This window comes from Coturnix japonica, chromosome 2, assembly GCF_054131305.1.
Source record: "Coturnix japonica strain WE chromosome 2, WE-NBRP24, whole genome shotgun sequence".
NCBI lineage: Eukaryota > Metazoa > Chordata > Aves > Galliformes > Phasianidae > Coturnix > Coturnix japonica.
Window position 1 is genome coordinate 18,210,783 of NC_140664.1, and position 24,110 is coordinate 18,234,892.

The 24,110-nt window shown below is 46.2% G+C and overlaps 2 protein-coding genes across 7 annotated transcripts in view; one reads left to right on the forward strand and one right to left on the reverse strand.

Moving 5' to 3' along the window:
• On the reverse strand, positions 1-20,240 carry LOC107310425 (uncharacterized). Of its 3 annotated transcripts, none has more exons than XR_004306286.2 (4): positions 20,129-20,240; positions 18,416-18,622; positions 13,137-13,662; positions 1-466 (listed from the first exon to the last, which is right to left on the reverse strand). XR_004306286.2 is itself a non-coding variant. In XM_032442870.2 (3 exons), the coding sequence occupies exons 1-2, from the start codon at positions 19,214-19,216 to the stop codon at positions 18,432-18,434; spliced, it is 633 nt and encodes a 210-aa protein (XP_032298761.2). In that variant the 3' UTR covers positions 10,489-13,662; positions 18,416-18,431. The 3 variants fall into 3 exon arrangements, 1 of the variants encoding a protein (XP_032298761.2); XR_004306285.2 differs by lacking the exons at positions 1-466; positions 20,129-20,240 and adding exons at positions 10,489-12,284; positions 18,775-19,216; XM_032442870.2 differs by lacking the exons at positions 1-466; positions 20,129-20,240 and adding an exon at positions 18,775-19,216 and having other exon boundaries at positions 10,489-13,662.
• The window catches only part of AZIN1 (antizyme inhibitor 1), a 25,942-nt gene continuing 20,835 nt past the window's right edge, over positions 19,004-24,110 (forward strand). For all 4 annotated transcript variants that reach the window (XM_085537119.1, XM_015856085.3, XM_085537118.1 and 1 more), the window contains exon 1: positions 19,004-19,282. The gene's annotated coding sequence lies outside the window, so the exon portion shown is untranslated. The remainder of the gene's footprint in view (positions 19,283-24,110) is intronic.

Sequence of the window (24,110 nt, forward strand, 5' to 3'; positions counted from 1 at the left end):
TGTGACACTGCATATTTATTTTTAATTTGCCAAAAGGGCAGAGATTTACCTGCTTGTACTTTTAGATATTTAAGTATATTCCCCAAGTGATAGTGGAAAATCTGTCACCTTTTCTCACAGCTTTATTTTAGCCAACAAACAAGCAGGCTAAAGAAGTGCTGAAATCCTGGCAGTGCACTGGAAATGCTTGATATGGGAAATACAGTAGGAATGAGCACAGTCTGTTAAAACCAGCCAGGCCACTGTCCGAAGCACAACCAAATCCCCAGCAGACTTGATGACTTGTGGTTTCCTTGCTTGTCTTTGCAATATTCAGGATTTCTGGGTCTTGTTCAGTAAAGAGAAAACTTGCAGGAAAAGGCTCTCGCTGGACTCAGTGTGATGTGACTACGCAAGTGGTTTCTTCAGTGATCAAATCATGAAAAGTGCTGCTGTTTCCTTTTCCTTGGAGCTGATGTTTCTGGACCTAAAAGCAAGAATGATCAAAACTTAAAAGTGTTTTGTAGCACAGTCTTATGGTCTCAGAAGTTCAATTCCTCCATCTCACCTTTGCTTTCTCACAGGAGTTTCTTTGTTTTTTCTGGTTTGGCTGTAGAGAGGAAAGATAATTTAGGGGTTTTGTTCACCTAACAACCCCACAAATGTCTATTGTTTCAGTCAAAGAGAAGATGCAGGTGCAGCAGCTGTTAAGCTGCTCACTGATGAATATGCAGAGAAAGCCTCAGTTTTAAGCTGATTTTCAAAAGAAAATGGTGCTTGGTGTAAGTGCTATTATTAATTTTTTTAAAAAGCACTTAAGTGAATTCCATCAGTATAACTTTGCACATTGAATTTCTGAGTTCTCTCACGCTGAGATCCCTCAGACCGGGGGATAAGGCTGGGGTGGCAAATGTGACCTGCATGGGTCTTTAGTTAAGTCTTAGGCATGGAAGCAAAGCCTCATCTTTAAAATGGTGATTGGGTCTACGAGAAAGCTGTTGTCTCTGCTGTGTTTGAAGAAATACACTTTTAAATCCTGCCACACCGAATCAGCCTCATTGAAAGTATGGGATAGGACTACACCCTTGGGATGCAATTTAAGCATTTTAAAACTGCAATCAGCATGTGTGCAGTAGGTGAATTTTAGCAGCAGGGTGCCAATAAACAAACATTCATGCTGTCAAACCTGCTAACAGTTGCAAGTCATGTCATCCCAGACCTGCTTCGTGGCTGCAGAATAAAACTGTATTGATTTTTCCGATCAAAAGGAGACCTGAAACACAGGTTGTGAATGTTGCGCAATGTGAGGTAAAAGGGATTGCAAAGGTAACCGTGTGTTAGCAGCAAAGTTCAGGAGTCCTGACACGACATCTGTTCCCAGTAAAACATTGCCTGTTGGGTATTCATTCCTTTACCAGAATGAAATGATCTCACAGAAGGCACATGAATTCATTGTAGCCCTCCTCACTAAAGTTAAACGATCACCCAGCAGTGGCTTTCTGGATATTTCATCTTTTAGTCTATTCTAAAAGAATACTCAAGGTTCAGACAAGGAGTAGTACATTTTATTCTCTCTCGCTCTTGGTAAATAGAAACACAACAAATATCTTTCAGTTAATTCCATCCCCATCTTTTGCATCATTGTACCTTCAGTTTATTTTGCAGCTGAAAATATTGAAGGTCTTCTTTTTACTGGTCTGTTCTGAGTTTGGCTTGAATAATGTGCTGGATTCTTCCATGTCAGATTCCTGTGAATCATGTTTATTCTGATCATGTAAAATGGATTGACTGTATTTTAGTTAAATGGTGAAAATCAGACAGGAGCTTGCTATGAATTCCCTGGGTTTGGAAAATTCAATATGAAACATGACCTTAAGATAAGGCATGTGTTAAGAACAAGATAGATTGCTAGAGCTGTTGGCATTCGTTACATGGATTTGAGGCAGCTGTAAGACAAGCGGGAGCTTTTTCTTGCCTAAAGCACAATTTGGATGCCAAATAATCAACTCTTGTAGACACAGTTATGAGTTAAATGCCAGGTAATGTCTCACACATTGCAGGTGAGAAATGAAATACAAGTTTGAATAGTAACAAATCTTAACAGCAATAATATGTGTTTTAATATGGCTTTCACTCAGAAAGCTCAGAGTGACATGTATTGCTGCCTTCTCTGTTGTGTGGGTGAGGAGGATGAAGAACTGGGAGAAGGGGCTCACTCCAGAGCACCCTGCAGAGCCTTCAGCCATGAGCCGGGTGCTACAATGGCCACATTGGGAGAGTGGCCACCTTTTCCAGACTGTCTTTTCACATCCACAGCAGAAATTCAGCATTGCATCTGAAATGTGGTCTCTTCGTAGGACTGTTATTTTCTATGGTGCAAAGGCTGCCTGAAAGACAGTGAAGAATGGAAAGAGAGCAGAGGAGGCAAACCCCAAGAAGGATGGAAATGATCTTAGTAGCTGAGTTTCAGGTAAAAGTCTGCTCTGGAAGGGTATGGTCGCAAATAGAACGGATGGTCTTCTCTTAGGCCATGACAGAAGGGAGGATAACCCAGCTGGACACTAGCAGTATGGAAAACTTAGGTTTTTCTCATTAAAAAAAAAAAAACCAAAACACATGGGCTTTACACACAGTTAAGTGTTACTGTGGCCTCTTCAGTAGAAACGGTCCTTCTTATAGTTCCATTACATATACGTAACATATAGCTCTGTCTAAACTACTTATGTGGCAAAAATCTCACTGTTAAAACCTTGCATTTAGAATTGATCTGGTTAAAGTAGGGCAGGTTTTCTATTATAGGCATGCCTCAGGGCATGGAGAGATGTGAACAGAATCCACGGCTCCCGTTATTTCATTTGAGAATATGAGCGCTCATGAAAACCTGACCCTCTGCAATGGGGTCAGCCATGGCTGATCATGTACATAGGTATATAGATATGCATTTATCCATATATATACATATGTATATAGACCACCCCAGTGCCTAGCTCCCTGCTGTCCTGCTGAAGGCATTAGGAAAGCTGGGACTGGCCGAGGGAGCAGCGTGTATTGCTGTGCTTTGTGGCTCATGCTGCATTGTGGGCTCCAAATCCTTCAAAATAAGGAATTTAAAAAGAAAAAATCAACCCAACACCAAAAAGCAAAACCTCAAGATTGCACATTCACATATTTGTCCATGGTCCTTCTTGGTTTTCCTCCTTTAATAAACACGCAGACCGCTTCCTTAAGGCAACCTGGCAGAAAAAACGTGTAATATCACAAGCTCTCACCGTAGCTTAGCAAGTATTGTAACACTGCAGCTGGCTTAGACATTTGTGGAGACCTTTTGCTTCTGCAGCTCGCACATCCCATCATTCTTAATGTCACGCCTCCGAGCTGCAGCATTAACCCAGGCTTTCTGATCTGATAAGTGCTGCTTTTTGCAGGGAAACGGTATCTGGGTGAGACGTGGTGCTGGGTGAGTCCTCTGCTGAGCCCGTGATGTTCATGAACTGCTGGATAGTTCTGCTCAGGTGGCTGTTTTTTAACTTGTCTTCTTAATCCTAGGGTAAGTAATTTTTGTTGAAAGATAATGCATGTCTAAATGCAACTTTCAGAAGTGCTTCTTTGCAGGGATGGGGCAGCTCATTCACAGGGTTTGACATTTGTGGAATTTTCTTCACAAATGAAATTTCAAGTTATTCCTGACTCGATAGAAGACGTAAAACACACGAGTGAGCGAGAAGCTGCTCAGAAGGAGTGACACTCTCATGAGGGCTGTAATTATGACAAAGGCACACCAGTTTTTAAAGTGACACACATAAATGTGTCGTATCAGCTGTTTTGTTGGATTAGCCACACGGCTTACACAGCCTTGTAACCTTTCCCTGAGTGTAGTCAGCAGAAGGGGCAAGAAATGTCCTAATCCCGATTAGCCAAGGATTGGTGTAAAACCTGACTGCTTGCAAAATTTCAAACTGTTGCAACTCTGCATGATCTCGTTCATGCCATGCCCTTGCTGAGCCTCACAAAGGTTTTCCTGTTGGTAAAATGAGCTCTGTCCCATTGCTTGTAGCCAATGCCCTCTGGGAAGCCCCTGCACTGCCCTCACTTGGTCACTGAAACAGCTCCAAGTTAAGTCAAGGTGTGTGGTGGCTTGGAGCAATTTGAAAGGAAGAGCAGGCTGTAGAGAGAGAGCTTTCTTGCTTGCAATTCTATGGTTAAGGTGGAAGATTAAGTTTCTGATTTAGTATTCCTATTCTATTCTATTCTATTCTATTCTATTCTATTCTATTCTATTCTATTCTATTCTATTCTATTCTATTCTATTCTATTCTATTCTATTCTATTCTGTTCTATTCCATTCCATTCCATTCCATTCCAGTTTCATTTACAGCTTAGCTGGACATCTGAGCTGAGAGTGATGTGGAAACATTTATTCTGAGGGACTTTCCCCTTAAAGGCAAGCCTGCAGCATTAAAGGTCTCGCAAGCTGTGCAGAGGGCTGGCAGCAGTTTCTGAGCAACAGCCAAAAATATGTTCTTGCAGCAGCATTTCCACACTGATGGCACTACAACAGAGTCAGCTCCACTACAGACAGAGTCGGAGAAACCATGTTTTGGCAGAACCCTGAACTCCAACTGCATAGAAGCAGGGGCAGCCATCATTTTTGCTGTCTTATTGTTCTTTGCCCATAGCAGTGATAAGAATTATGTACATATGGCGATTAGAAACAGTACCAATAAAAATATCCTGGGTCTTTATCCCTTCTCTTTTATCTTACCGCAAATTTATTCCAATTGCTTTGAAAAGGTGACGCTCTCTGATGGCAGGAGAGCTGCGTTGTGCTGAAGTTAAGAGTTCAAAGGGAAGGAGAAGAGAAATCCCTGATGTCGCACTGCTCCAGTCTCTCTTTGCTGATGGGGGTGCAAACGAATGCCATGGATGTCACACTCTTTGCAGCTGGGACCGAGAAGTGGTTTCAGATGACTCATGCAAAGGGACTACAGTTTCAGGGTAGCACATGCCAGGAAGGACATTCTCTCCTACCTAGCTAATTCTGAATATATAATGTGCAGCCTCTGGCTGATCCGGGGGAGCCTCACGCTTGCACAGTGCCTGCCTGGCGGTTGACCTAGTTGTGCATGCAGGGAGTCGCACACAATAACCCATCTGTCAAGCCACTGCAGAATTCTCTCCCAAACAAGCAAACAAGAAATTAAAGGAAAGCTCCAGCTTTGCTGATAAGCTTGTAGAGACACACAAAGCTTGTTTGTTCAATTTGAGATTTGTTTGATCCTCTCCTTGAACCCAGTGAAAGGGAAGAACTGAGAGCAGAGGCTGCAGGAAGACTCAGTGTCTGAGCACCCACCCAGCTCCACATCCTCTCATGCCTGGGAATTCCCTCCGCTGTGATCCCATCTTCCCTGAGAGAGGAAGGCAATGGATAACAGGGCCAGTTTCAGGGGAAATGTGCCCAGCAGTTTCTGGCCAGTTGCTCCCTGGGTAGTATGAAGTCCCTAAAGGATTGTCCATAGACTTGCAGGCACCGATCTAAATCCTTGTTATTTCCAGAAGCAAACGAACACAAGAATTGTCCTGTGCTAGCAAACACAGCTTTCCTAGCCGCATGTGCTTTGGGACCATGTAGATTATTCTTATCAGGGTGGTGTCTTACTGAAATGTATCTTGAGATGGCTGGAAATGTCTTCATCAGTTTTTCTTACTGAAGAAGACCCATAGATACCCCTTCTCAGTCTGGTTGTATCTGTGAAGTGAGTGCTGTACCTCCTTTGGGATGGCTGTATGGATAGCATTCAGCTCAGGGATCATCAGATGTAGAGCTGTGTTCAGCCCAGGGCACACAAAGCTGATCTGCATGCAATATGTTCTCTTCATGAGAACACAGATGAAGGTGGGCTGGCCTTGCTCTGTTACAGCCACATTTATCAGGGTCCCAAAGAATATCACAGACTCCTTCTGCAACAGTTGCATAAGAAATAAATGCTCCAGGACCCATTCTTCCTAAAGGAGACATCAGCATAAATGAGACTCTGCAGACAGTCTTCTTGCCACCTGCAGGACAAAGTGCCAGCACAGAGCTGCTTCTTATTTGCAACACATTGCACTGCATGCTCTGTAATCCCCCGGACCTACTTTCCCTCCACGACCAATGCTTTCATCTCCTGTGACAGTGCAGTTGGGCTCTGCACAGCACTGCTGCCAGCAGAAGGTCTCTGCTTGGCTCCTGCACAGCCTCAGTGAGCTGTGGTGTTCTGCTTCTCCACTTCACGCTATGTGACCACCAGTGTATTAACACTCTTCTGAGAATATTAGTGCAGCAGAGCAGAGAACATTTTAAGTCCAAGAAATGGGAAGAGGACTTGGGCTTAAATACCAAATAACAACACTTATTTACTATGCAACAGAAGTATCGTCTGTTAGAGATGGACAACGATGCTAATATAATGCAAACTCAATCTGTGCTCCAATACTTGCTACAGCTTCTGCCTGGATGTTAAAAGTCTACCACTCTGCTCTTGCTGGGTAACTGGGTTCTTAGCTTACGGCTGGCAGTGCTGACCCAGGGTCACTCCAACAGTGAGACAGAGTCCTCCACTCAGTGGGAGTGAGGAAAATCCCAAGGCATATGGGAGCAGGAGTCAAAGCAGAGCTGCTGCAGGTTTTCTGCAGGGACGCTGTATTATGAGAGCTGCTCCAAAACCAATGTGCCCTTTGTTATTCTGTCAGAGGCAGACGGTGGTGGTGTGGCAGTAGAGGTTGAACCTTCCAGCCAACACTGCGCTACATGTTGTTGCCGTGACAGGTGGCAGCAGAGGGACAGTCTGACAGAATGGAGTCTGACATGGAGGTGCGGATGAAGCAAAGAGACCTCATTGAATAACTCCATGCAGGAAAAAATGGCACCCACTGACATTCACTGATGCTTGCTGAACATTTATGGAGACCAAAGCAGTGGCTGTGAGCACAGGGAGGTGCTGGGTGGTGCATTTCAGCAGTGGTAACACTGACATGTAAGCCTCGTTTTGGATGGCCATGCACAGCTGTCACACCACAAAATGAAGAGTCTCAACCAGCTCATCTCTATGAATCAGCTAATGGTGCTGGCTCTGTTGAAAAATAGTGTTTTGTAGCTGAGAACTTGCTCTATCAAGCAGTGCTACTGTGCTCTTTATAGCTGTTGTATTTTCCATGGAAATAAATGGGAGGCATTACTTTTGGAGCAACCTATGTGCCACAGTTTGTGAATGTGGAAATCTCACCTTTTATTTATTTATTTGCTTATTTTTTTCGTCCTGGAAGACATATATTTAAAAACAATAAAAATGGCATCTTGTTTTATGTTTTCCTTTGCAGAGTTCATTAGTACAGCGGGGCTTTTTACACATATATCTTCCCCTGTACCACATCTAAACAGAGAGTACTTGCTGTGCTCCTGTGGGGCTTGTTCTGTGGAAGGAGGCAAGTGCAAGGTTTGGGTTTCTTCCCAAGAATTCAGCAGCCACACTGCAAATAATATCACTACTTACACTGCCCATATTTACATAGTCTAAATATCGCGGAAGAACGTCAGCTGCAAGAATCTGCGTCACAGACGTTCCTTTATCTTACTTTTCGCAATGCACACATCCAGTCACAGTAAGGTGTTCTTTGTTGCAAATTAAGCATTAAGCACAATTAATACTTACGTACAAATCTGGAAATGTTTTCCAAGGAGGATTTCCAACCCAGAGCTTTTACGTTAATCTCGTGTTCATCATCTGTAATCACCGACTCCTCAGTACTGGTCAGATATGCATGCAACATTGTGTTTGCCCTGTTTTGAGCCAAAGCAAGGATGGAATACAGCGCAGAGGACTGAACAGGCATTACCGCAAGGTGCTGGTTGTGGTTACCACTGCAATAGCTTTCATTACACGGATCACTCCAGAAGACAGGTAACGTGTGACTGGGCTTACCAAAATGAGTTACTTCTCCATCTGTTAGTAACGTGTTGGCTTGCAGGAGATGAAGCTGGAAAATAATACCATTGTAACTGCAATTAGCAGCACACATCTGAAGAATATCTTGAGCTTGTGCTCCTATTATATTCGGAGTTGTTATGACAAGTTTAACTGTTATGTGGCCTCCGGGCCTGAATTCTGCTTAAATAATGATGATAGTAAAATGCATTTGAAGTATTTTAATGCATTTAATTGATGTATTTTAATTTATTTGAAGCACCTATAAAATTCCTCTGCTGACTGGGGCAGCAAGGATCACCTAAGCTTAAACTACATGGGTTGCTACACAGAAACATTACTTTTTCTTTTGTTCAGAAGTATTTCCTTTTCTGACTTCCACCTAACTACATGAACTGGCCTATGGTTGTTTGCAGGGTTGTATAAAGCTTGTACTGCATGCTTAGCACTTCTTAACCCAAATCACTGTGAAAGAGGAATTTCATCAGTTCCAGCTGCAATTTCATGGCCCCTCTCTTCTCATTCCCTGCTTCCCAGCACACACAAAACAGAAAGCAGTTCTTTGAAGTTGGTGCTCTTCTGTCCAAAAAGACCATCTTGGAATGATTGCTAATGGATGCTCTGCTTCATATTCCATCTCCTGAAATGCTGCACGTTGATTTTGCAGTTACCGTAGTGGATGCTAATATCATTTGCTTTGTTGTTTATGACTTAAGTGATGCTATTTTTAATGGTGTTCTGGCATGTCAAATTGTAAGCGCATTTTTGGCAAGGAGTTGGTGCAGCTCCTGGCTCCTCACACTGCTCAGTCGTTTCGGTCGATGCAGACACTGCCATTACGGTGACACCTACAGAACGCATTAATGCAGCCTTAATTACTGATACAGCTGCCCTGCCAAGAAACAAGCTGCACTGCATCATCCAGATCATTCTTTGAGGGTGTTTATGCTTATTTATTTTTCCACAGCATAAAACCACTTGACCTTTGGTAAAGTTTGTTGCTTAATCACCGTGTACCAACTCCATACATTCCACTCAAAATGTTCTCCAGAGGTTTAAAAGACGGATCATCTCCACCATCTCATTGCAGAAATCTGGATTTCTGGTCTGGCACTAGGGTTGACTTCTTCCTTTTTTCTGCCCTCCAGTTTCTTCGGAATATCAGGATTCTCATCTTCCTGCAAACTCAAAGCAGTTAAATGCGATTTCAGGCAGTTTTTCTGCTTGAGGGCATGATTTCAGTCTGCTCGTTATGACAGCCTTGCAGTACAAGTTGTTATCTGGCACGGGTAGGTGTATAGCTTTGTATTTTCATTGGAATCTCATTTATTCTCTGTTCTGGGAGTGCTGAAAGCTTAACATGTCATTAGTATTCTTTCTGGTCTTTTGAAAAATATCAGCTGCATCATTATAACCCAAGGAAAATGGGTCTCTCTCAAGTTCCCACCCCCCTATTAGGGCATGCAAGCTATGCAGAACCTTCATTTTTGGCCTGAGCTGAAGCAGTTGAACACAGAACTGAACATTAGTGACAACTAATTACGCTGTCCGGAGCCTCAGAGCAGCGGAAGAAAACACTGCTTATGGAGGAGGATGAGCTGAGACAGTGACCTGGTTTTCCCAAGTTGTGCTCAGACAGTGCTGGGAGCTGCGGCTGACGAGGAATGCTAATGGTGTCGAGCATGGAGAACAGCCCTGTCCTGCAGGCAGCACAGCTGCGTGTGCTCCCATCAGCCCTATGCCCAGCGGCTCCTTGGAATGCTCTGCAAATGTTCCCTTTGCCTTATATGTTGCTTGTTTGCTCATTCAGAGTGCCAAGCAAATGAACGTAGATTGCTCTGTAAGTAGTGCCTCTTATTTATTTCTGTGGAAACTACAACAGCTACAAAGAGCATAATAATACCATTTGATAAAACAAATTCTCCGCTACAAAATATTTTTTTTTCAAAGTAGTCACCATCATTTAGCTACATGTTTTTACCAGAGATGTACAAGAGCCAGAAGGCTGGCCCCAGAAGTGATCATGGCCTCCTGCTGATCCCTTTACTTGTGTGGGCACCAAGAAGCCTCCCTACTGCAGGAGGAATACAGGAAGAGCAGAGCATAAGTTGCATCCAGTCCCCTTCCACTGAAAGAAGGCTCTGTTTGCTGGATCCTTTCCACCTGGGAAAAAAGATGGAGGAATGGATGGTGGGTCCCTTTCAACTCAGGATATGCTGTGACTTTCTGACACGTGGGGTTTTGAACACATGTTTCTGAGGTGTGTGGCTGTGTAGTGCAGCTTGCTGCCCCAGGCCTTCCGGCCCAGCCATACTCAACCTACCAGGCCCCTTTTCTGGAGACCACAGACCTCAAGGAAACACCAGTCAGGCCAACAGGCAAGCACAAGGCAGGCTGGTATCTGTACAATGGGAGCATTCTTCCTATCAGAATTTAGAAACCAGACAGCTTAAAAAGACAATAACGAGACAGTGCTTTGGAATAAAGGGCCCCAAACACAACAATGTCTTAGCTGTGGTGCCGCAAGAAGGCTTGCATCTGCCAAATCTTCTGTTGTGTTTGCCGTTCTTATTCAAGGTGAACAGATTCATGAACACATGATATGTGCGGCAGAGTAAGAAGGATGATTTGGTTGTCTAGTCCATTAATTCTTCTCAGAGAAAAATGGCAAGGTGCCCTTACAAGCCCATCTCTATTTACCACTTGGCAGAAAGGACAATCCATGTTTTAAGATTCCTCAGTGACACAATGTCGGAGATATTATGTGTGTCCTGCTTTTGCCACCATGGAATTTCAATAGACATCAAAACAGCAAAGTCTGGTATTCATAAATTATCCCTCATACATCACAGAATTGGTATAATTTGGGCAAGCCCTTTTCCCTGAAGTCTAAGCACTTCTGTTTTAGGCCAATGGATGATGGCAGGTGACCTGCTGCTGTTTTTAGTTTTTATTCTGTAAGGCGTGGTATTTGCATTCCTCAGCTGCATGAACAAGACAAGTACTGAAGGTAAGGGTTGAAGTGGAAATTCAGAACACAGAGTAGTTGGATTAGCTCTGTGGTTAGCAGCACTGCATTTCAAAGGCTAACAATTGCTACGGTCAAATATTTATATTCTCAGGGACTGTATTCTCTCTTTGTTAATTTGCAGTTGTCGTGATGTCGTCATGGTAAATTTCAGCAAGAGGGGTGGGGAGGGAAGTAAGAATTGTTTGGGTTAAACATTAGAAGAACATCTTGATTTTACAAATTTCCAGGAAATGCACTGAAGAATTCTTGCCACAGCCACAAGGGTGTCATTTTACGGATTCCTTTTCTCGTCATTGTTACATCACATTGTGGTTATTGGTGTTGGAAGGGATGATGATGGAGAAAAGGCTAATTCTCAGTAAATTCCATGAGTATTCAAATAATTCCATGGCAGCCCGGTGAAACAGCTGGCTCAGCATAGATGAGAGCAAGTCTTTTTAGAGGTCTTATTAACAGTTTTAAGGAGCGTTATATTCACAACACTGTAAGAACATTTAAATTCAGACATTCTACTTAAGAATATGCATTCATTAAGCAAACGTAAATTAAAGTCACCACAAAGAGGCGGTGTAATTAAGATTTCTGATTTGTGTAATGACGAGAAATGCACATGAAATTCTTAGTTTACGAATTCATTGTGAAAGTGATGACTTGGGCATTGACAAGGATGGAACCGTAGATGAAACTCTTTCATAGAATAAGTCTTTTTTTGTTTCTTTTTCCCCCAGACTTGAATAACTCAATTTGGAACTTATCATTTCACCACCGTTTCCAATAGATTTGTTAAATGCATGAGTATGACCATTAGCTTCATATAATAAATGGTTTGTTGTAAGAAATAATGTAGCATATCATCAAAGCAAATAGTAGATCTAATTGCATTCAATTTATCTTTGGCCATGTCCAATCTGGTGTGGTATTTAAAAGCAAACTTTGTCCATGAATTAAATGGAAGCTATTGAAACTAATTACACTTAAGATTGTGTTTACATGTAAAATCTCAGAAACACAATCTCTAGTTTATTATTATAATCAATCTTCTGAACTCTGCTTCTGTTACAAAAAAAAAGGGTAAGCATTGCTTTGGCTCCTGAGGGCAAACCTGGAAAGAAAAAAGAAAAAGCCTGAAGCCCTGTTCTGTACCCAGAAAGAGATCAGGACATTCAAAATGACAGAAGGATGTGGTGCTGTCTGGAGGCAGTAACTTGCACACACACTGCTTTACACAGCTCTTCCCCATGAGGATGACCAGTTGTGGTGTAGTGCTGTTGCTTTGCCTTGCCTTGGGCACTGTGGAAGGGGGGTAGTGAATTCTGAAATGCACAGGAAAATTATATGAAATGGAGAAGGGCAGAGAAAGAAGTTGGCAAGGAGAGGATGGTGGTGCTTTTACTAACAAAATGTGTTTTCAAGGCTGTCTGCTGAGTGGCATCAAAAAGTGTGGAATTCTGAAAATGTCCCTGTGACCCAGAGAACATGTTCCTGCCACATCAATGCATTTGTGGCACTGTCAGTGCTTGCAGAGATCTCAGTGAGGCTACATCCTTCTACTTCTTTCAAAATAACCCATCTTAAACAATTTGGTGCCTTGAAATCTTTTACTCACAGGAAAACGTATTCTGCAAAGCACTCACTGTTACTTTTTTTCTCACCGTTTCAAGCACGAACAGAATTATCTGTCCCCTCTGCAAACAGCTTTTAACAAAAAACCAGATCTTGTTCTCAGAGCTGCGGACCAGTTTTAGTGGTGATTCTCATGATGGTCAGATGTTGGGGTACTAAGTTGTCACTCACATCTCGCATCTGGCCCAGGAACTTTCCTCACATTCTTTGGCAAAGTGTGGCTGAAGTCCTGAATAAATCAATTGGTTCAGGGGATCTTAATGGTAACAAAATTAAAAAGGGACTTCCTTCCCTGATTTTGAGGACCACAGGAAGGATGAGACAGAAACAGAAATTACAAGCTACAAATCTTAGAGATCGGGGCCAGCCTCAAGAGAACATCAGGTATGTTAACACAGCTTGCTAGAGATGAAAATCCTGCTTGATTGCATCCAAATAGGGACTCAAAATCTTGCTAACAGACAATGTCTTTAGAAGCCCCAAGTGCCAGCAGCAGTGCTGTGACAATTCAGTGCACAGGTTGCAGCTGTGCAGCTCCTTACCTTGCATTGTATGTGCAGATCCTGCAGATCCTTCTGTCTGCTCCTCATTGTGTTATAGGAGTAATTATTTCACGTTGGTCTCTGCTGCCATCCATGGCATATACGGGTTTTATTTTCTTTACGGAAAAAAAAGAATTCTTTTTGAGGAAGCCTGTCTTAACTTCTAATGCGTGCAAAATTTCAGATGTAGAGCACTTTGAATAGTGCCAGTCTGCTCATCTTACTCCTGCTAACATTAGTAAATCTATTCATGCAAGTAAACAAGATTCATCTTAAGTGGGTCAAATGTTTTTTGTTGAAAAGAAAACGAAGATAATCAGAGGCCTCTCAGATTGACACGAAGTCTTGATAGACACTCTCCCCCTCGCTGCTTGCAGGTCACACAGGAGGGCAGTGGGGGACACTGATGAGTGTAGTGTTACTTCAAGGCTCAGTTGGGAAACTTCCTCTCTGAAAACTGAGGGAACGTGCTTGACAAAATGCCCTGCCAGCCAGGGGAGCTCAGCCAAACCGCTGCATCTGCTGCCTGGAAAACACAAGAAGAACACATTGTGTGTTTGGCAAGCTGAAAGGTGAGTGACAAGAATTACCAGCAAGCGTAGGAGCCTGAGAACACTCCTAATTGTGTGGAGCTGGAATCAAATTTGGTTTGATACCAAACCTACAGGGCTGAGAAAAAAAATTCTTGCAAGTATAATACACAGCAACAAATGTATGGCAAAAAAGCTGGACATCAACCAGCAACATGCTCTTGCAGTCCAGAAGGCCAACTGAATCCTGGGCTGCATCAACAGAGGGACAGCAGCATAGAGTGGGAGGGGATTGTTCCCCTCTGCTCTGTCCTCATGAGGCCACACCTGCAGCACTGCAGCACTGCGTCCAGACCTGGGGACCCCAGCTCAAGAAAGATGTGGAGCTGTTGGAGTTGGTTCAGAGAAGGGCACAATGATCATCAGAGGGCTGGAGCCTGCGGGAATTAATCTCTTGTGTCTCTTCCAATCCAAGCCGCTATGTGATTCTATGATTCCACTCCAGAAAAGACTCCCTCTGTTATGTAACCACTAGTAACAGCACGATACACATTGCTTTAACTCTCATCAGAAGGTCTGGATGGCACATAGAACACTTCATCTCACTTCAGCACTTGGTCTGCTGCATTTGAAAGTTGATGTAGCCTTAGCACTGTTGATTAATTCCCTCTTCTGGGAACAGATGCCTCCTGTTTATCCAGAAAGGAAAACTTCATACCTCTTCACCAATCTAAAGGCATCCATAGTAAGAAAAGATGAATTTCACAGAGGCTGAACCCTGAGCCACTAGCTGATCCTGCAGGTTTTCATGATGAACTATGCTACCTGGATGTGAGTAACTAGAATGTAAATGGTCAATACGCAACTAAATCTCTACTACATAACAAGTCCAAGTTCTTTCTAACTTGGGCTGGGCTTAGGACTATTTCCTGATAGTAGGAAGTCCATATTCTGTTGCAGGTTTGCAGGTACTTAAAGCTTTTGAATCTTCCTGCTGTTTACTAGTTAATACAATGTATGCATGAAGTCATTACTGGACTCTGCAGTAATGCTCATATTTGAATATTCTCTTTGATAACCCTTATTCAGCTGCTAAGATATCTAGTTCACAGGCATTTTCTTTTAGCCTCTGGTCATCCACTCTAGGTTTTCATAGAGGTGAATAACATTTTAGCAGTGGACTGACAGAAGGCTATATCTGTAAAAAGCAAAACTGTGTTTATAGCATATTGCTAGGTACTCCTAAATCAAGACTGATTATTTGTTGTTGTTATTCCTTTTTACTTTTGTTTTTTCTAAAACAACCAAAATTCAATGCTACTTATTTATGATACCCTTACACAGTCCTTTGAGCCACTGTTTCCATTAATTTTCCACGTGTCAGATCACCCCACACACCTCCATAGTAGCTATGTCAGTCAAAGCAATGAGCCAGTATATACTCATTTTTTAACCTTTTCTTTGTTCAAATGACCTAGCTTGAGTATGAGATGTATTCTGTAAAGATTCACTGTGTAAACCAGGCTAATCCAAGACCAGATCTGATTTCTGCTGCAGCTATTTTGATCCAGCAAATACTTCAGCAAACATAGCTGAGAGGCGACTGCTCTGTGTGCTAAGGCAGAGATGTCTTCCTCCCACCACCTCTGGGCTTTTAATAATTACGAACCATTCCTCCAGCTGCTTATCAGTGTTTCTTTCCACTGGACAGGAACAGTGATAACTCTGAAGTATGCAGCAATGAGAAAGGCACAATGATTCAAGTACTGAATGGACAGTACAGCCAGAAGATCCTATTTATACAGACATACATAGAGGCTGCTGGAACTCTGGCACTTCTATAGCACAGTGGGAACAAGGGGTCCTGTCATCTGTGCTTGTTTCCTCCTGTGCCTGCCCTGTGCACAGCGATTCCTCCTATACACAGCTCAGACCAAAATGAAATTCTGACTGCTTCTTTCCTCCTACCGCAATGGCTCGGTGCTCCTGCTGGACAGCTACAGATTGCTAACTGTTCCTGGCACCGGATGCCTCCGCATGGACGTGAAGCCAAGAAGCCAAGAGAGGAACCGTATTGTCAGGTCCAAGCATTCTGAAACTGCAGTAACCTTTTCCCTAGACAAAAAGTGGGTTATTATTTGTATTTATCTTTTGTTGCTCCGTGTTTTCAGCAAACATATTTCAAACTCTTCTCTATGATCGTGATCTTTTTCTCAACGGAAGTTGAAATTCTTGCATACCCATATAATTCCTGCACCTGAGGCTTTAAGAAAAAACACCGACGACTGCAGGAGTTGGCAGCAAAGAGGGAAGAGGAAGAGGAGACGGAGGAGGAAATAATCTCATTCTCTCACCTGCAGGAGCGGAATCTGATCCCCTGCTGATGTCTGGTGATAGAGAGTGCATCGGAGAGGGAAAGGAAATGGGAGAACCGGGGGAGAGAAGAGGTAGCCCATAGGAAGACATAAAGAGAAGGAAATACTTTGGGTTAGTGGAGAAGGTCACCAGGCTACACAGCCTTCAGACATCTGTCCAAATCAGTTTGAAACTCCTGACCACGGGGTTACCTCACCGCTGAGTGTTTTTTGCATTCCAAAATGAGTGGTGGGGAAGGGTGTCCTTCCTGCTCCTGTTTATCTGAGTCACAAGGATAAAACCTAATTTTGTCTCTATCCAACTGTCAGCAGTGCGGCAAACAACACGTGTGGAGGCAGGAAAGGAAATGTAGTATAAGCACCTCGCAATTGGAAGTGAGGGCTGTACCTGCCTTTTGTGCTCTGCTGCCTTTTCATCTTACAGAACATAACGTGAGCTGTTACTCTAGTAATCCATGAAGTACTTTGTGCACGTGGAGCCACACAAGGTTACTAACTGAAGGATCAGAACTGAGTGTAGACAAATGTTAATGAAGTGAAGGAACTGTTATTGAACTTATTACACTCTGCCTATACGTACAAAACAGCATTAGTTTTGTGTAGCACAGTGCTAACACTACATACACATTTGAGCTGGGACATCAGTTTTCTATTTCTGTGTTATTATCACCAGTGAAAGTGGAAACACTGCATGCAGTGCGGGTCCTCATTCTGTCTGTAGTTCACTCTTCAACCGTGTGCCACTTCTTTTTGTTTTTTCAGTAGACTGGAGAGGATGAAGTTTATGTTTCTGTTTTCAGTTGTTGCTTCCTCCACGAGCAGGAAATCCTCCCTCCCTCCATATGTTTTTAAAATAGCTGACAGTGCCCCCAATTAATTGCATATCAAACTGAACTTCTTTTTCCTGGCCTACGTGACTGTCCTCCCCTCCTCAACAGTCAGCCCGTTTTCACGCTCACGGTAAGAATATTAAAAACATCCCCTACCCAGCAAAACAAGAACTCCTCTGGGAAGGTGCATGGAGATGAAATGGCAGCAGCTGATGTGACAGTCACATCCTTCATGTACTGCTGAGACATCTTCAGCTATTGCCATCACAAGGTAAGAACACAGATAAAATAAATAGTTCTATGTGGAATTCGTGCTGACCTATTTATTTATTTACTTACTTACTTTTAAACTCCTCCACACTTTAAACCAAGCCCTTCTCCTGGTTTAAATCCTTTCCAAAAACACATTTTAAAAAGTCTGTCTTCCCTAAGAATACAGCAATCTGAATGGCTCCTCTGGTTATATCCCTATAACCTTTGTCCTCCCTTCTAATCCTTCCTCCCTTTCTGTCTGTTAATGATTCACATTTATGGTACCCTTGTCCATATCTGTCCAAGTCTCTCTTCCTATCTCTCTACAGCTTGCTTTCTTTTCTTTTTTTCCTTGCAGTGTGTGGGTTATATTTTTGGTTTCTTGGTGATTCCTTTCCTCCTCCTGCACTTACTATCCCAGAATAGGAACTCAAAACAGCAGGCGAGTCACCAATGAGGGGTGTAGCATGAAATACACTTGAGAAAACAGCAAACTGCTCTGTTTTTATTCCTAAATGCAGGGTTTGGCGCAAATGTATGCAAGAGGTCCTCTGACTTCAGCATTAAGTGCCTGATTTTACTGGCTGATCTGTATCCTCTTAGTGCTCTTATCGGGAAAGATGAGACTCTGCACTGAGACTGCATACATTTGTCAGCTCACTTCCTCCTCATTTAAAACGATTCGCAAAAGAGAAGGTGACAACGGATGAAGAGTAAACAAACTCCATCACTGCGTGCTGCAGAACTTTCTGTCTCGTTTCATCTCTGAGGAGATGACAGGTGTGTGTCTATTAGCCACTTTCCTACATTCTCTGTCCTATAGAACTCAACAAACCCAGCTTTGCTTTGGAAGGAAAAAAAAAAATCCAACCTGCACTAACCCACGGGATTTTGGTTTTAATTAACAAATTAGTATGTTCTTAGACTAGCAGTAACCTTCCAAAACAATTGCTTCCCATTCTCTTCTATGGGGTTCAGTAGATTTTAGTGCCTTGGAAGGACTATGAATGCTTGAAGGAGCTTTAAGAACCTGACAACCCTGTGTGCTTCTATAACTAACATGGCAGGACTGTGGGATCGGAGTTTGGTCCTCAGCTCCTCCATCAAACTCCTTAGTGACCTTTACCTGAGCTCCCTGTCTCTGAGCAGCTGTTTTCCACTTGCAGCACAAGCTGCACTTCCTCACAAGGATGCTAAGAAGTAATAAGGACTTTAGGATGTGCAGATGTACAAGTGCCTAAGCAGGTCAGCTAAATCCCATAGTTCATGTATTTACTTGTCTTGAAACTCACCTAAGAGCGAGGCATGCTAGGTCCCTTCCAACCCAAACCATGCCATGCTCGGTCTCCTCCAGTGAGGAGTAACACTCCATGTACCAGCAGCAGGCAGCGGGCTCCTATTCTCTTGCTTGAAGAAGGTTCCTGTCTGGCTGTGAGGACCCAGCCTCTGCCACCCGCTCAGAACAGCATGACACCGGCCTGGTCTCATCGCTGTGGGTGCTGTTAGCAGAACAGAGATTCAGGCTATTACACAACACTGCCCGCTCAAAGAAACCCCCCTTCAGCAGACGGTTGGGCGCCGCAGTGTGAGGGGCCCCGCTCGGCGCGGCGCTCGGGCCCCGAGGGAAGCGGCCGCAGCGCGCGGCCCGCACCTGCCCCGTCGGCCGCCTCCACGCCGGCGGATCGGGCACGGCGGGGCAGCGCCTCATCTTCCCCCCGCACGGGGCGGCCGGGCAGGCGGCCATGCCCGCCGGGAGCCGGGCTCGAGGCGGGAAGGCGGGAGCGGCGGCGGCTCCTCCCGCCCCGCGGCCGGTGACGCGCGGTGCCGGTCCCTCCCCGCGGCCGCGCCGCTATAAGAGCGGAGCCGGCGGCGCCCCCTGCTCCTCTGCCCGCCGCGCCGCGCCGCTCCGCCGCCCGTGCTCCGCTCCCGTTCCGCCGCAGCCCCGCGCCCCGGCCCGCTCCGTCCCGTCTCTGTGTGTCCGTGCCCTCCCGTACCGGCGCTGCGCTGCGCTTTCCCCGCCGGTCGCCCCCGCAGCCTATGGCCCTGGAAGGCGCCGCTGCCGCCGCCTGTATTTCTGCTGTAGGTTCCCACATCCCTCTTTAAAAATTCCGCCGAAAAAGAGAAGACGATTTACCAAATCTTTCGGGCCGTTATCTCACGTGAGTACCGGGGCCGGGAGCCGAATCGCCCGCGCGGGGTAACCGGGGGGAAGCGGCGCCGGGGCGGGGGCTGAGGCCGCCGTGATGCTGCCCGTTCTCCGCCGGAGCGAGCCCGGCTGCCCCCATCGCTGCCGGCGGCGGCGAACGGAACGTGGCGGGGATGAGTCGCGGCCGAGGTCGCCCCTGTCCGGGGCCGCGTCCCGGGGATGGGGTGGGCGAAGGGAGCCCCGCGCCCCGGCGGGCGGAGGGTCAGCGGGCGCCGCGCTAACATGGCGGCCGGCCGTGCCCGCCGAGCGGCGGGCGGGAGGGGCGGGCCGGGCACCGGGGCCGGGACCGCGCTGGAGCGGCGTCGCGCTGCCGCGGGGCTCGGAAGCGAACGGGCGGAGAACCGCGGCGCTAACGGAGCGGGCGGGGGGCTCGGCGGCCGCGGCGGCCCCAACATGGCGGATCCCCGCGGAGGGGCTGCGTGCCGCCTACCCCGCTCCTCTGCCGGGGCACCGGGGGCGGCGGGGGGAGCGCGATGCCGGCGGGAGGTCCCGGCACCGTGGGTTGGGCCGGGGTCCCTCGGGGCGAACGGGCCGCTCGGCCCGTGCTCGGCCTGTCAGCCGCCCGCAGCGCTGCGGGCTGCCCTGCTGGCCGCGGTCCCGCCGGTAAATGACAGCCGGGAAGGAACGCGGTGCCGCCGGGCGGGCCCGGCTGCCGAGCAGGGAGCTGGGGAAGCAGAAGTGCTGGCGGCACGGCGAGGCGCCTCTCCTCCTTTGCTTCGCAGAGGCCATGTTGTGTGTCTGGAACCGTGGCCATCCATCCGGGTTCCCTCCCGAGCTGTCACACCTCTCCTCCCCTCACCTGAGCCGCTCCTGGGCTGGCCCGGTGTCACCCCGGCCGTCCCTCTCGGTGCGGCTGGTGGCAGCGCGGTGACAGCACGAGGCAGGAGGGTAATGGCACAAGTCATGCGGTGTTGCACAAGTGGCTCTTTCCGGCGCAAGAGCAGAAATGACGGGGCACGTTGCCTCAGCGCCGGGAGGAAAGGGGAGTCCTTTGCTCCGGGTCAGCTGGCGGCGGCCACAGTTGTGCCTTCTCCTAAGAAGACAGCAGAAAAACGCTTGTCTCAGGGATGTGCCGTTCCCCCTCCCCTCGGTCAGTGGGCACAGCTGCAGGTTGGGTGCTGCAGGTCCTTCTGGAAGGCTCCTTTCTGGGGCTCAGCCTCCTCAATGTGTCTATCTCTGCTGGTTGTGGTGGCCCATCCGGCTGTTGCTGGCTGTGATTTTGGGAAGCGTAGAGCAGAGGGTCGATTTGTGGCCCAGAGTGAAGTGTTGAGCCTGGGTGTCAGGATGGCCCACACTGCTGGTCACAGCAAGCTGCCAGCACAGTGTGTGTGTAGGGGGTGGGGGTGACGTGTGGATAGGGGGGCTGCAGCCATTGGACATCTGAGATGGCTGAAGGAAGCACTGCAGCTGTTAGTAGGCAGCACCACAGATGTCAGAGACCCGTTCAGAGCCCAAGGAGCCGCAAGTCTTTGCCAGGGAACCTGGTTATGGCAAAGAGGAAAGTGAGCTAAAACCTTCCTTCCAGCCCTTCTGAATCCTGCGCAGCCCTTGCATGCCAGCAGATGGGAGAAGCATTGAGTTGCAGAGCTCTGCAGCAGTCTCCAGTGACTGGTTGTGTACTCCCAGTTGAAAATAGCCACCTGGCACCAAAACACAGCGTCCCACGGAACAGGTTAGCTGGGGTCTGCCTCCTCTCCCAGGCAGCAGCACTGCTTGCTCTCTGCGCTTCATGTTGGTGTGTTGGGGGATGCTGCTCAGCTTCAACCCCCACCCCAGCTGTTGGGTTTTTGGCTCTGAAGCCCCGGCACTTGCTGCCATTCTTTCCTTGATAAATGTGAGAGACAGCAGTGCTGGGGGGGGGACGACAGTGGGGGGTTGTGAATAATAGTAATGGTAGGAGGGGTTTGTTCCAGTCTGGACTGGTCCAGTCTAGTTCTTCTCTTCCTGTCACCCTGCGAACAATGCTGCTGCCGCTGTGGCTGATGCTTGCACCACTGCAGCCCCCTCCCCATGTGTTTGGGGCCATGGTGAGTGCAGGGAGGTGCTCTCTTCTCTCACCCCTCTGCCTGGGGTGGGCTGAGCACACTGACCTCCCTCCCTCTCACTGCCAGGGAAGAGCAGACAGCCACTAGCTCCTGGGATGTAAAACTCATGAAAAAGAGGGATTTCCACAACAATTTGCATGGGATGGCATTGTCTGCTGGTAAACAGCCATGCAAGATTTTCTCCTACTTTACTTGGAGGCAAGAGGAAGGTTTACTGCATCTTCCTGTGCTGCAGCTTCATGGAGGCGATCTGCTTATGTGTTTGGGTTAGTTTGGTGCTGGTGGCTGTTTCTTTTTATGCTGTATTTGAAAGAAAAAGCTGGTGCAGGTGTATATTGGGAATAATGCTCAGCTGGAGGGTATGATTTGAGAATGATTCAATCTCTCCAATTAAAGGAGAGACAGTGTGCTCTGGCAGGGAGTTTATACTGTCTCTTCCTGAAGGGATGCTTAATCATGTAATGGACTAATTCGGGTTTAATGGCAAATTTCAGTATGAAATGCAGTTGATCTAGTGCAGGAGAGAGTTGATGGGAGAACTGCTGGCAGACCTGCGTGCTCCTTGGGACAGCGAGCACAGCCCCACTTCCCTCACACTGCCTCACAGAAATGCCTTGGCACTGGCCTGGAAAAGACCTATTGTGCCAGAAGAATAGCTTGTGTTATTTGTGGACCTGAGGAGCTGGTGCCTCTGAGTCTGTCTGTCTGCCTGTGTGAGGTCGTTTCTAGATATTTAGGGTTTGGCTCTTAGATATTTTATTTCAGATAATTAGATTATTCTTTTTAATTATTATTTTTGTTGTTTATTTTGGGACTTGAGAGACGCAGCGGATCATTTTAGTGAAGAAAATGAGTTATACTCAATTCTGTAGGCCTGTGTGTGTGTCAGGCTTAGGATCTGAAGGCCATATCGGCTAGAAATGGCTCAGGCTGATGCTCATAGGGCACATCATGCTGACACAGTTGTTTTGGAAAAGCTATGATCTTTGGACAGGTAGGGTTTTTTCTGTTCCTCAGCAGGATAGTGTTGCTTGGTACGAAGTACAGCACTGCTGATCAAGCTGCGTGCAGTCAGACACTAGGCACCTGCTGATGTATTTACAGATGGTACACAAATACATGCATATAGGTGTCACTTGAACATTAGAAGGCAAAGCGCATACCCACAACTTCAAGCTCACTGTGAAGTGCAGAACACTTGTATACCTACTTTAAAACTCTTATACAGTGGGACTTGTCATTTGTGCTTCATCACATAGACAACATTGGCATTGTCCATATGAATTATGAGCATCTGCTGTGCCGCTGTGGCTTAAAATGGTTGTCCTGCTCTACTGCAGCAGAGCAAACTAGCTCTTTGTTAGTTAAATTACTTGCCTTATGGAGTAAAATTAGTATGCTTTGAAATCATATTTCCATCTCCAAATGTCTCTTTCATGCAGATTTGCCAATATGAAATAAGTCAGACTGTTTTCTATACGCTCGTGTAGATTTTTCAGACAAATAATCTTTGTTTAAAGGAAATTCCAAAGGCCTTTTGGAACTTAGAGCCGTTCATGGTTAACTTGCTACAGAAAATGATTGTGTTTCATTCCAGCTTCATGGAAGCTGTTTTTCTGGATGCTTTCTTCTTGGGCATGTGAGAACATTTATCAGAATAGTCCTGCTGATTATATTTATCCAGAGCGTGTCCTTTAATGTGTTGCGCTAAAGGTCACGCGTTCCCCTTAGAAGTACCTGTGTTCAGTGACTTAATGCACTAGGAAGGTAAACTTGATTCAAAAATCATTGGAATTTGTACAAGTTCTTGAGCACAGTAAGTACAGCATTCCGACAGTACAGTGGGGCTCCTGGCTTATTTAAAGAAAGTGGTGTTGTATGCATAATCTGAAAACAAAATGTTATCGACTTCTTGCTTCATGAAAGGGCTGATAAAACACATTGCATATACGTTAATTCTAGATGGCAGAATTCCATAAGCTCCATAATTCGATTGCAGTTTTGTTGATGATATGAAGCTGGGAAGAGTGGCTGGCATGGCAGAGGACCGTACTGCCATACAGCAAGACTTGGACAGGCTGGAGGGTTAGACAGAGGGGAGCCTAATGAGGTTCAACAAGGGCAAATGTGGAGTCATAGACCTGGGAAGGGAATAACAATGTGTCAGTACAGGTTAGGGGCTGACCTGCTGGAAAGGAGCTCTGCAGAGAAGGACTTGAGAGTCCTGGTGGACAGAGGGGGGACCATGATCCAGCAGTGTGCCTTTGTGGTTAGGAATGCCAATGGGGCACATCAAGAACAGTGTGCTTAGTGGGTTGAGGGGAGTGATCCTCTACTCTGGCCTGGTGAAGCCATATCTGGAGTACTGTGTCTTGTGCTGGGCTCCTCAATTCAAGGAAGACTGGAGAGAGTCCAACAGAGGGCCATAAACATGATGTGGGGCCTGGAGCATCTCCTCTATGAGGAAAAGGTGCGACCAGGGGCTGCTTTTCCCGGAGGGAAGGCTGAGAGAGGATTTCATCAGTGCTTATAAATATCTAATGGATGAGAGTCAAGTGGATGGGGCCAGGCTCTTTTTGGTGGTGCCCAGTGGCGTAACAAGGGGCAGTGGGAACAAACTGGAGCACAGATGTTCAGTCTGAACATGAGGAAAAACATATTTACTTGGATGCTGACAGAGCACTGGTGCAGGCTGCACATAGAGGATGTAGGGTTCCCTCTGGAGATACTCAGAGC

Bases quoted from the DNA above. Each gene is read 5' to 3' on its own strand.
- LOC107310425 (XM_032442870.2), bottom strand. From the start codon at position 19,216: ATGTGGGAACCTACAGCAGAAATACAGGCGGCGGCAGCGGCGCCTTCC. The intron at 18,623-18,774 runs GTGCGGGCCGCG...TTCTGCTAACAG, and splicing joins GGAGGCGGCCGACGGGGCAG to CACCCACAGCGATGAGACCA.